Source organism: Macroventuria anomochaeta (assembly GCF_010093625.1).
Source record: "Macroventuria anomochaeta strain CBS 525.71 unplaced genomic scaffold BU25scaffold_23, whole genome shotgun sequence".
In the NCBI taxonomy this organism is placed as follows: Eukaryota; Fungi; Ascomycota; class Dothideomycetes; order Pleosporales; family Didymellaceae; genus Macroventuria; species Macroventuria anomochaeta.
In genome coordinates, this window is record NW_022985384.1 from 443,586 (window position 1) to 454,399 (window position 10,814).

The window sequence follows — 10,814 nt, forward strand, 5'->3', positions numbered from 1 at the left end:
CCCAAAGACGCAGGAAAAGCTTGCTTCTCTTCAGCAAATATCTGACGCGCTTCTGAAATCACAGCATTCATCATTGCCTCGAACGACGTAACCGATACTGACATGTTCGACGACGGTGGTTCTTCCAGACTGAGTAACCGTTCCCGAGTTCTAGTTCGAAGCTCTTGCGGATTGCTTGACGATGAAGGGGATGTGACACGGGTTTCAGGCAGACCGTTCTCAGTCCGCTGTACTATCCTATCAACGAGTGACTCGAGTGACTCCACCGTTGAGAGGGGCTCCATGGGATGCTCGTCAGAATGGCTGTGCGAGGCTTCCAAGCCCAGCGGGCCATTTGGCGCTCTGCTGTAGCTCCTAAAGGTGGCTCGAGCTGTCGCGTAGGGTGTAGGTCCTTGGCTTATTGATGTAATGCTCGGTTTATAGTTGCCTGGCCTACGAATAACAATTACCTGTGTCGTAGCATGGGGCTCTCATTGGAGGTTGAAGGTCGCGTCCTCTAGCATTGTTTCCAACATTGTTCTCAATGCTGTCCCCGAGATGGTCCCCAACATCTGCCCGAATATAGAGGTTACCGAGTTGCCTGGTCGATTTGGACTTTGCGCGAGAAGGCAAAGACCCGTGGGATCTTGCAGTCATGTTGCCGTTCTGTGATTGGATCTGGAATTATCAGAATGCTTCTGTAGGATTTGGAATGGGGGTTGAGAGTTAGGTGAACATCGTTCGAACAGGCTGGGGTTTGGTGATGTGCTGCCACGCGGTGCACGTAGACGGCCTAAGTTACGGTGGGCTGCATGGCTGCATGCTTGCATGCGTCGCACACAGCACATGACGATGTTAGCTAGCAAATAGGGTACCTGAGCCAAAACAATACGGCGTCAGCTTCGTGCAGCATTCAGGCGATGATTGCAGGTTAGCTAGAAGCGTGCTGAGGTAATGGGACAAAAGTGGGTGGAAAATAGTGTTTTCAGGTTACGGTGGTGATCGAAGGGTTGCTCCCAGCCATTCTCGTAAGGTGGCAGTCGCGGTTCTTAGCGCGCGTTATCAGGCAGACAGTCACAGCATTGAGGGACCCCAGTCTTCGAAATCCTCCAGTCCATCCCCGGGACAAAACTGTGTATAACAGCCGCCATATTAAGCATGTCAAACGCCTGAGTGTCAGACATGTCTCGCTCTTTGGCCGGCTACCACACTTGGTTGACGTTATCGCCAGGCTATTAAGCGTACATCGAGTCCACGTACGGCTTCAGCGCGCATAAGCCAAACTCCACAGCCTCTTCTGTTCTGATCGTCCGACTCCCCTGCCCCGGAACAAGATTGACCCAAGAGTCAAACAGCGTATGCGCACTGCCTTTCCCAAGCCCCTTCTCTGCAAGCACAGGATCGTTGGCCACTGCAGGCTCTATTCCAGCAACTCCACCAAAGACAAGTAAAAGGTGATTGAACTTGTTTGGCGCCCGCACCGAAGGGTTTGACGTTGTTGAAGGAATGATGTCGCGTACATCGACACCTCGTTCAGATGTGCCGATGGTGAAGTCGTAGCCGCCTGAGAACTCGCACTCAGAGAAGACGGTGCTGAGAGACGAAGCCTTGCGCACTTGATAGCCCCAGTAGTACCCTGCTTCTTCACGCGGTAACGAAGAGGCGCAAGCTGTGGCTTCGAGGCCTTCGCACTCAGATTGCGAGAGGTGAGGCCAGTTCTTGGGAGGTTCTGGTGTCGCAAATCGTACTGTGGTGCGCATTGCGGGCTCAATTGGCGCGCCTGGTGGTACTGGCACGACTACTGGGAAAGGCAGTCCACACTTGACATACACATATTGGTCCACCTCTTTCTTGCTCTTCTTGCTCTTCGGATTGTGCGCTGATGGTGGATCCGCTGGACCAACGACAACACCTTCCCGGAATTGACACCACTCGTGCGGTCTTAAGTGATGGGGCATGTCCATACTGGGCAATGTCCCTGTCCACTCCAGATTCTTGTGTTTTTGGAAAATGCTTAGACTCGGGTCGTCGTGGCTATACCTTAAATGAGGTGGACACTCAGCAAATGCAAGGACATGGTAAAGGAATTGGTCTGGATTTTGCCAGGGCTCGTCTTCTTCCAGGATACTGTCGAGAATTTCTTGCTTCGATTTTGACTTCTTGCCGCGCGTATATCGGTCAGATACAACGTTGGGTGTCAGCCCAGACGGATTGTCATCAAAGACAACGATCTCATCCACACAGAAGACTGCTGCAGCTCGTGCAATGCGTCCTACTTGCATAGTCTTGTGATCTGGCTTTTTCGCATTGAGAAGCCAGCTTCCAGGTAGTGCAATGCTGACGGTCCAATTCCTGGCTTTAGTAGGCTTGAACAGCGCCGTAGGGCGCGATGTGTCAATGTCTTCCGCATCCTGAGGTTCAGTCCTACTCTTCTTATTCGGACTGTCTTGTTGATTTGTCTGATGTATGACTACTGAGGCATGCTTGCGCTTCTGGATTTTATGTCAATATTTGTATGTTGTGATTGAAGGAGGATTCATACCTTGCTGTCGACCATGTTGGCTGCGAATATTGAGGGGCTACTTGGCAACTGGACTGCTGTATGACGACAACAATGCCACTGCTGGTAACGCGATAATGCTTGACACGTGAACGGGTGAAAGAGGTTGGTCGAAAATTGGAAGAAGAGTATTTTTGGTCACCCCAGCACGGTCCTGCATTAGCGTGTAGATGGCGCCGATCTCCACCTGCCCGTCAGGCAACCACCACTGCGTCCTGCGGTAAGCAAGCATCTCTCGCACCTTTCTCATTCTTTCTTTCCTTCACTGTGTACATTTGCTGCACCATAACTGCGTTGTTTTCGTGCATATCGCGTCTAATATCTAAAATGGTATCAGAAACGTCAGTACACCCCTTTCACGTCTCTTAATGTCCGCTTACACCCCCCAGCAAAACCTCAATCGGCGACACGCTGTATATGTTTTTCGCCCTCTACCTCACTACCCTCTTCTCTCTCGACACATGGGCTACCGCTCGTAATTCTCCGTACCGCGCACCGGGTAACAACTCGTTCCATCGCCCAGCGAACACACCACCAGCACAAGATAGCTACCAAGGCGGCATGCACGGCCGCGGCAATGCTGGACCAGGAAGCGGAAGTGGTGGAAATGGCGGCAATGTTGCAAGGGTGCCACAAGCGAGGGACTCAAGACCGCCTATGAAGTTGTGGGGGACGGCGGCTTGCGGTGCTTGCATGACTTGAATGTCTTTGCATGCACAAGCAGGCACAAAGGAACGCTTCTCAGCACATACACTGAAACAACGTGCGTACGTGCGTTCACACAACTCATTGCAGGATTCACTTTCACTTTCACCGCGCCACACTTGTTTCTATGTATCCCAGCATCATCCTCGCTGACATCAGACCCAACTTACTCAATCGTCCATGTCAATTCTCAACATCACTCACCGCTCAACATGCCTGATCAATATCATCTCACTGCAGGCCCTACTCGCAAATCGTTCCTTGACCTACCTATCGAGCTTCGGCATATGGTTTATGGGTTTCTTTTCAATATCGACACTATGCACCGACAGCTGTGGAAGACGATCTACGAACCCCAACGAGGTTACATAGTACACTGGTCTCAGAAGTTTCATATAAACGCCGCTGTTCCTCCGTCAAATCACTGCCTTACGCACGATAGGCGTGACAAGCAGGGCAATTCGTCAGGATGCACGCAACTTCTATGCCTCAACAGACCTTCTTCTTTTCAGCGACAGTATTACGGACCTGGGGTGCTTCGGCGTCTTTGGGAAGATACTGCAGAAAACCGGTCCTGACGACGACGCATTTGTTCCTTCCATTCTATTCAGATTGCAACTTCGTCCTATGGACTATGGCCGTCAAGGGCGCTTGACTTTCCGGAGCTTCCTCTCTTCTCTGGTCCCATGCAGCAAGCTACGGTACTTCAATATAGATCTCGTAGTCTGCCATGTCTTTGGACCAGATCTGGACGCACTAAAGGATTTATTTCTGTATGATCAAGAGCCACGCTTCCATGGTCTGGAAAAGACTGCCAATATGTTCTCTTCACTTCCAAGACTCGCAGACGTACACATTAACATCCCGTCAGCGACGAGGCACCGACCGATAACAACGCATTTTTGCAGTTTGCATTCAGTGGCATGCGCCAGATCGCGCCCTGGGTCATGATTGAAGAGCGCTTAGAAGCCAACAACGTATACGGCATCCGCAAAGGCGCCGACAAGCGCAAGCTCGGCAAGCTCTTTGTCAACATCGAATATCCTCCTTTGCCGCGTCAGAGTGCTGGAGATAAGATCATGGACTTTGAGACATGGAAGCTGTGGTCTGACACAACCGCGTTCAAACTTCGAATCACCGAGTGACAAGGAGCACATAGAAAGCACTCAAAAACGAACCTGTAGGGATGATTGCCAACGCTCTGGCCCAATCTTTAGAGTCGTGTGGGACCGTTGCAATTACGTCATATTGTACTATTCGGCAAATCCCGAACCGGCGCTTTTATACTCAGCACCTTCAACAATCAAAACAACATCCTACGATAATTCCTCACCTCATATTTCACCATGTCTGTCCCTTCGAAGCATCGTGCGGCATACGTGCACGCCAAAGGCGAAGCACCGAAAATCTCTGACCGTACTCTCGGCGAGCTCAAGCCTGGTGAAATCGCTATCAAGATCGCAGCAACTGCGATCAACCCTGTGGATTGGAAGATCCGTGACTATGGGCTCTTCCTCGTTCCCAACTGGCAATATCCAGCCATTTTGGGCTCCGATGGATCAGGCACGGTAGCAGCTGTCGGCAAGGGTGTATCTGATTACAGCGTTGGTGATCGAGTGTTCTTCCAGTCCGGCTACGGCGACGATGACGTTTCTACGTTCCAAGAGTACATCAAACTTCCTGCTGAGATTGTTGCGAAAACACCAAAGAACATCTCAGATGAGGAGGCGTCAGGCATTATGCTGGCCACGATGGCTGCAGCTACTGCGTATTACGACAAGACTGGGCAGGGACTGAAAGCACCATGGAACCAGGGCGGAAGCGAAGTGGGCAAAGGAAAGGGTATCGTCATTCTTGGTGGCAGCTCCTCTGTGGGTCAATATGCCATTCAACTTGCGCGACTATCGGGCTTCGAGCGCATTATCACGAACGCGAGCGCGATACATCACGACTACCTCCAAGACCTTGGAGCACATGTTGTATTGGACCGTAACGCTTCCGGCGTCAAAGACTTCCAGAAGGCCTTGGAAGGAGTATCGTTGGAATTTGTCTTCGACACGATTGCCTTCAAAGAGACGCAAGTCCTGGGCGTTGAAATCCTGCAAGCCACTAACACGCAGAAGTCTCGTGTAGTGGTTGTAGGGCCAGTGAATGAGGAAGCGAAGAAGCTGGGTGAATCAAAGGAGCCGCATGTTGCAGTTCAGCAGATCATGGGCATTGCATTGAAGCCAGAGCTGCGTTACCTCATCACGGGCTTGACAGATAGCCTTGGAGGGAAGGATGGATGGGTCGCCAAGGAAGAATTCAAGCCGAATCGTGTGGAACTTATCGAGGGTGGCTTGGAGAATATCCAAGAGGGATTGGAGAAGAACAAGCAGGGCGTGTCTGGCGTAAAGGTAGTTGTCCAGTATTAGAGCCGGACGATTTAGTTGAACCAGCACAGAGTGCAGAGATGAGATGAATTGGATTGTCTATCTACCGAGCAGAGAGCTGCTTTTATATAGGCAGCTACAACAAAGAGCAACAGAGAATATTGTTGTGTCTAAGCCAGCAAGCAAGACTACCGGTGAAACAAGCTGATTTGTATAGGAGATGGATGCTGCTAGAAACCAACAGATTTCCGAGTTAGATGTCGGCATTCGTGAACGAGTCATGCGGACGATGCTCAAGGACCCTCACACTTTCACCTGGCCATGAGCCAGCTTGGCGCGCCTTCCGCATGCATTCGCATCACCCCTGCTTAAACGTCCTCATCAAAACAACACACCACACTGCCAGTAAAACCCACTATGTCCACTTCAGGGTATCTTTCAGAGCCATCTGCTGCAATCAGCGACAGTAACAACGATTCTCCCTAAGATATTTACGGGCTGCCTCCGCCACCATGCTTAGACTCGCGCCGTGCCGAGCCGAGTCGCCCAGATGCTTTAGCTTACAAGAAGCAATCTTACAGCAAACTCAAGATGACGGCACTCCAGCGCGGTCTCCACGTCAAGAAAACAGTCGACAAAACGTCCTTGGTGACTGCTCTAGAAGGATCCGGTTACGAGGACAGAATGGAACACACGCTGGCTCAATACCCTGGCCGACCGGATCGAGCACTCACGTGGCGTTACGACAAGTATACGGAGAGCGAGCGCAAGGCCATTGCAATGAGGCTTCGACAACGGCACAGCGCTTTGCTTGCAAGCCGCATACCAGGTGGATATCACACGCAAATCGTTTTTCGATCTTCCAGGAGAAGTTCGAAACATGATATATGGATCAGCTTTGTTCGGAAAACCACACCCGACATACGAGAAAGGTTACCAGCTGTGGATCACGGTCAGCAAACATCATGAGGGAGTTAGATGGAGTCATCTGAGCCACCTCGGCTCAGGTCCTTCAAACGATCCCGTTTCTGTTCATGATGACTTCCGTCGCGAATTGCTTATCTCATCGCTTGGTGTAATGTCGACACTAAATCGGGAGATCTGGCATGTAAGTGCATAGCTTCTTTTGGGCTGTCGCTGACTTCAGATTTCTGTAGGACGATTGGCATGACAACCAGCACAACCTTCTCCGCCGATTCCTGAGGTCAACAGACCCCACTGGTTGGACCAGCATCGGAAATTTGAGAGTATTCTGAGCGAAAATAGGTCGAGATAGCTCAGCATCGACTTGTTCAGCGTTTTTTGGTGCCGAGACGACTTAGATACAGGGCTTTTTGCTCACACGAATTGCGCTTACGAGCCCAAGTCTAGAGAGATTTGCCAATCTACTACTTTACCTGCCTCGGTTGACGCATGTCACACTATTCTACGAAACCTGCACACAGTGTTTTGGATGCTGAATGTGGGCATCGATTCTCTCTGTTCGCTTTCAGTGGTGAACAACAATTTCGATTGCTAAATGAGATCAGCACAAGGCTCAGCGCAAACCGCATGACAAATCTACACTACGCCGGCAAAGACGAAGATATGCGGAAGCTGGGTGGCAGGATCATCGTGCGAGTTGTTGATCCTTACTACGTTCCACCGCAATCTTACCTGACCGATCGACGGAGGTTACTCATAAAAGCGTTAACCTACGAAGACTGGCTGCGAACATGTTTTGGCAGAGCAAGCAACTAGGCGTCGTTTCGGGGACCACACGAAGTATGTGGCGAGAGGGCTGATTGGGGGCGATACTGAGGCCGGACTTGATGAGCTCGTGCAATTTGCTATGAGCTCGTGCAATTCGCGATGACCTCCTTACCCTAGAAGTAGATTATCGTTTGCATCATATCTATGCGCGCTCAATCTTCCTACAAACGCCATTTAGCTCTATGCCCAGACGACGCTGACATACGGCGTATGTTCTTTCACTCAAACCCATGCCTTTCACCAAGCTTTCACTGATCACGCACTAGCCCTAACCCCGAAACTAGTGCCTGCAGGCTTGTATTATGCAAAATCTCCGTTGTCGCATGTGGACCTTCCCAAAGACCGATCGCGACTGCTCAACCCGACCCAACCCACCATGGCCCATACCAAAGTCGCTACGACACAGAAAAAGCCTGGTGATCTGATTGAGCAGGCTTACGTTCTCGAACGACCATCCCCATCAGCTGCATGCTGCCTCCAGCTCGAGACACAGCCCGATTACGAAAAGAAAAGTGTTGCTGCTCTTCGAAAGATGGCTCGTTATTGAGGACACCGATGATTAAGCTGAGGAGGACTTTGAAGGCTAGATCTGTAGGACCGGGCCCTGATGGACGGAAAAGCAGAGAGGCAGAAATCATGCGTGAGTTAAACTTGTCCAGAAACTTGACCCCTGGAATGTTTCTGAGCAGGATATTACTGCGACTGTTCTTAGTCCTCTGGTCGAAAGAGGGTGGTGGTTGGAGACCTGGTTCGTTTATTCCGGGGCGGAGACCCTTACCCGCGAAGGACTCCGTATGCACTCACTTAATTTCAATCTCCAAAATTATTCAATGATCTTTGATCAACTTCATGAAAGTCGCTAGGAGACGTGCCTAGCCGGATGACTTTGTTCTTGTCCGCCATGTCGCACGATACTTCTGGATAGAGCCGTGTATACGCTGTCTATCATGTACGCTACGAATCTACTCATGCGCGGGGTATAGACGACGGGCGGGTCGACGATCGGGCGCGTGCATGCTTGGCTCCATCTGCAGGATGAAGACCGCCAGGCTGCAGGTCGCCAGGCTGAGTGAGGCCAGCAGGCGCTGCGCCGCAGACTCCATCACTGTAGACACACCATCGTAGACACACCATCGTAGACACACCTTCGCTGATGCATGCTCTGCTGCAGCGATGCCATGGCCTCTACAGCATCCACGACAGTCTTCGGCGACGCGCGCTCCAGCCTCCAGGCTCACACCATCAACGGCTCTGTCGAGTTCCATCTCCAGCCTGGTACGTTGCGAGACCACCCGACGCCTGCAGGTTCTCAGTCGGGCTCTCGGTAAGAACAGGACGCTAAGCAGACACCTCAACAACTAGAGCTCGAGAACAGCCTCGGCCGTCTACCGCGCGCCGAAGACGCGCCATTCAACTCATACGCAAAGCAGCACGAGCCTGCATGCCTCCGTGACACGCGTGTTGACCTCCTCCGCGAGATATACAGCTGGGCGGATGGGCCAGACGAGCGATGCGTCTTCTGGCTGAGCGGCCTGGCGGGCACGGGCAAGTCGACCATCGCCCGGACCGTCGCGCGCAGCTACTTCGATAAGCAACGTCTCGCAGCAAGCTTCTTCTTTTCGCGCGGCGGTGGCGACGTTGGCCACGCCGGCAGGTTTGTGACAAGCATCGCGGTGCAGCTTGCGCACAGCGTGCCAGCAGCGCGACAGCACATCTGCGACGCTGTTGCAGAGCGCAGCGACATCGTCGGCCAGTCGCTGCGCGATCAGTGGCAGCACCTGGTCTACCGCCCGCTGTCGAAGCTGCGCGAGCCCAGGCCATATGTTGTGGTTGTCGACGCGCTCGACGAGTGCGACAGCGACAGCAACATCCGCATCATCGTGCAGCTGCTGGCCGAGGCGCGGTCGTTGACAGGCGTCCGGCTGCGGGTGTTGCTAACCAGCAGACCAGAAGAGCCGATCCGGCACGGGTTCGGGCAGATGGCGGACGCGGAGCACAAGAACGTCGTGTTGCATAACATCTCACCGTCGATCGTAGATCACGACATAGGCCTTTTCCTGGAAGACAAGCTTCAGTCCATTGGGCGAGAACGCTGTCTACGCGCTGGCTGGCCCGGCGCAGAGACCATTATACAGCTAGTGCAGAGCGCAAGCGGTCTGTTCATCTGGGCTGCCACTGCCTGTCGCTTCATCCGCGAAGGAAAGCGCTTTGCAGCTAAGAGGCTAGAGACGATCCTGTGTAATGATGGCAACACTGTTGCTGCTCCAGAGAAGCATCTCAACCAGATTTATGTTACTGTGCTCAACAGCTCACTCTCTGCAGACTTCACGGACGAGGAGAGAGAAGAGCATTGTAGAATGCTGAGATACATTGTTGGAAGTGTAGTAGTGTTGTTCTCCCCTTTATCTGCATGGTGTTTGAGTGCACTGCTCCACGTCGCAGACGAAGACATTAGCCAGACACTCGAAGATCTGCATGCTATTCTTAACATCCCAGAAGACACAACCCAGCCGCTTCGACTGCACCACCCTTCGTTTCGCGACTTTCTGCTTGATAAAAAGAGATGCGGCGACGACAGCTTCTGGGTAGATGAGAGAAGCACACACGGGAAGCTGGCGTCCCGCTGTCTTGAGCTCATGTCTGCGCCTAATGGCCTTCGACAAGACATGTGTAGTCTTTTGGAGCCAGGGACACTAAGAAGCGAGGTTGAAGAGGAGAGAGTAACGAGTAACCTGCCGCCAGAACTGCAGTATGCATGCCGCTACTGGGTAGAGCACCTCAAGCGCAGCCAGTGCAGCATCGCCGACGGAGATGCAGTGCACATCTTTCTTCGGACGCACCTTCTGCACTGGCTCGAAGCGATGAGCCTGGTGGGAGAGACAGGCCAGTGCGTGCACTTGCTGGCAAGACTGCAGGCGATAACACCGGTAAAAGTCCCAGCATGACAGACACCACAATATGCTAACCTGCAAGATAGCCATCTGCAAGCATGTGTGCAGGCTTCCTCCGCGATGCCAACCGATTTGTGCTGCGGTTCTGTTCAGTTGTAGCAGAGGCACCCCTGCAGGTGTATTCATCAGCGCTTGTTTTTGCACCGGAGACAAGCGTTGTACGGCAGACATTTGTTGATCAGGTCCCTCAGGAAGTGGAGATACTGTCAGGCAACGAAGCAGATTGGGACGCATGCCGCAGCGTGTTGGAGGGCCATTCAGGCGATGTCAATGCAGTAGTTATCTCGCCAGACGGACAGCTGCTCGCCTCAGCATCTCACGACAGGACAGTGCGAGTGTGGGAGACGGCGACGGGCACATGTCGCAGCGAGCTGGAGGGCCATTCAGGCGCTGTCAATGCAGTGGTGTTCTCGCCAGACGGACAGCTGGTCGCCTCAGCATCTCACGACAGGACAGTGCGAGTGTGGGAGACGGCGACGGGCACATGTCGCAGCG

At 52.5% G+C, this 10,814-nt stretch overlaps 5 protein-coding genes across 5 annotated transcripts in view; 4 read left to right on the forward strand and 1 right to left on the reverse strand.

The window, feature by feature from the left end:
• Positions 1-976: 976 nt before the first annotated feature.
• On the reverse strand, positions 977-2,627 carry BU25DRAFT_371304 (DUF171-domain-containing protein). The gene is made up of 2 exons (XM_033703981.1): positions 2,522-2,627; positions 977-2,471 (listed from the first exon to the last, which is right to left on the reverse strand). The coding sequence occupies exons 1-2, from the start codon at positions 2,534-2,536 to the stop codon at positions 1,215-1,217; spliced, it is 1,272 nt and encodes a 423-aa protein (XP_033560215.1). The 5' UTR covers positions 2,537-2,627; the 3' UTR covers positions 977-1,214.
• A 239-nt stretch (positions 2,628-2,866) lies between these two features.
• Positions 2,867-3,241, forward strand: BU25DRAFT_422972 (uncharacterized protein; the record flags this gene model as incomplete). The annotated part of the gene is made up of 2 exons (XM_033708182.1): positions 2,867-2,880; positions 2,929-3,241. 2 exons carry the CDS (start codon positions 2,867-2,869, stop codon positions 3,239-3,241), a joined length of 327 nt encoding a protein of 108 aa, XP_033560216.1.
• A 404-nt stretch (positions 3,242-3,645) lies between these two features.
• BU25DRAFT_107441 (uncharacterized protein) lies at positions 3,646-4,490 on the forward strand. The gene is made up of 2 exons (XM_033700306.1): positions 3,646-4,065; positions 4,116-4,490. Exons 1-2 carry the CDS (start codon positions 3,872-3,874, stop codon positions 4,387-4,389), a joined length of 468 nt encoding a protein of 155 aa, XP_033560217.1. The 5' UTR covers positions 3,646-3,871; the 3' UTR covers positions 4,390-4,490.
• Positions 4,491-4,590: 100 nt separating this feature from the next.
• Positions 4,591-5,941, forward strand: BU25DRAFT_422973 (GroES-like protein; the record flags this gene model as incomplete). Its single annotated transcript, XM_033708183.1, has 2 exons — positions 4,591-5,640; positions 5,861-5,941. The coding sequence occupies 2 exons, from the start codon at positions 4,591-4,593 to the stop codon at positions 5,939-5,941; spliced, it is 1,131 nt and encodes a 376-aa protein (XP_033560218.1).
• Positions 5,942-8,364: 2,423 nt separating this feature from the next.
• BU25DRAFT_107370 (uncharacterized protein) overlaps positions 8,365-10,814 on the forward strand; it is a 3,824-nt gene continuing 1,374 nt past the window's right edge. The window contains exons 1-3 of the mRNA XM_033700305.1: positions 8,365-8,643; positions 8,731-10,295; positions 10,346-10,803. Coding sequence (XP_033560219.1) covers positions 8,526-8,643; positions 8,731-10,295; positions 10,346-10,803 — 2,141 coding nt within the window. The 5' untranslated portion in view covers positions 8,365-8,525. The remainder of the gene's footprint in view (positions 8,644-8,730; positions 10,296-10,345; positions 10,804-10,814) is intronic.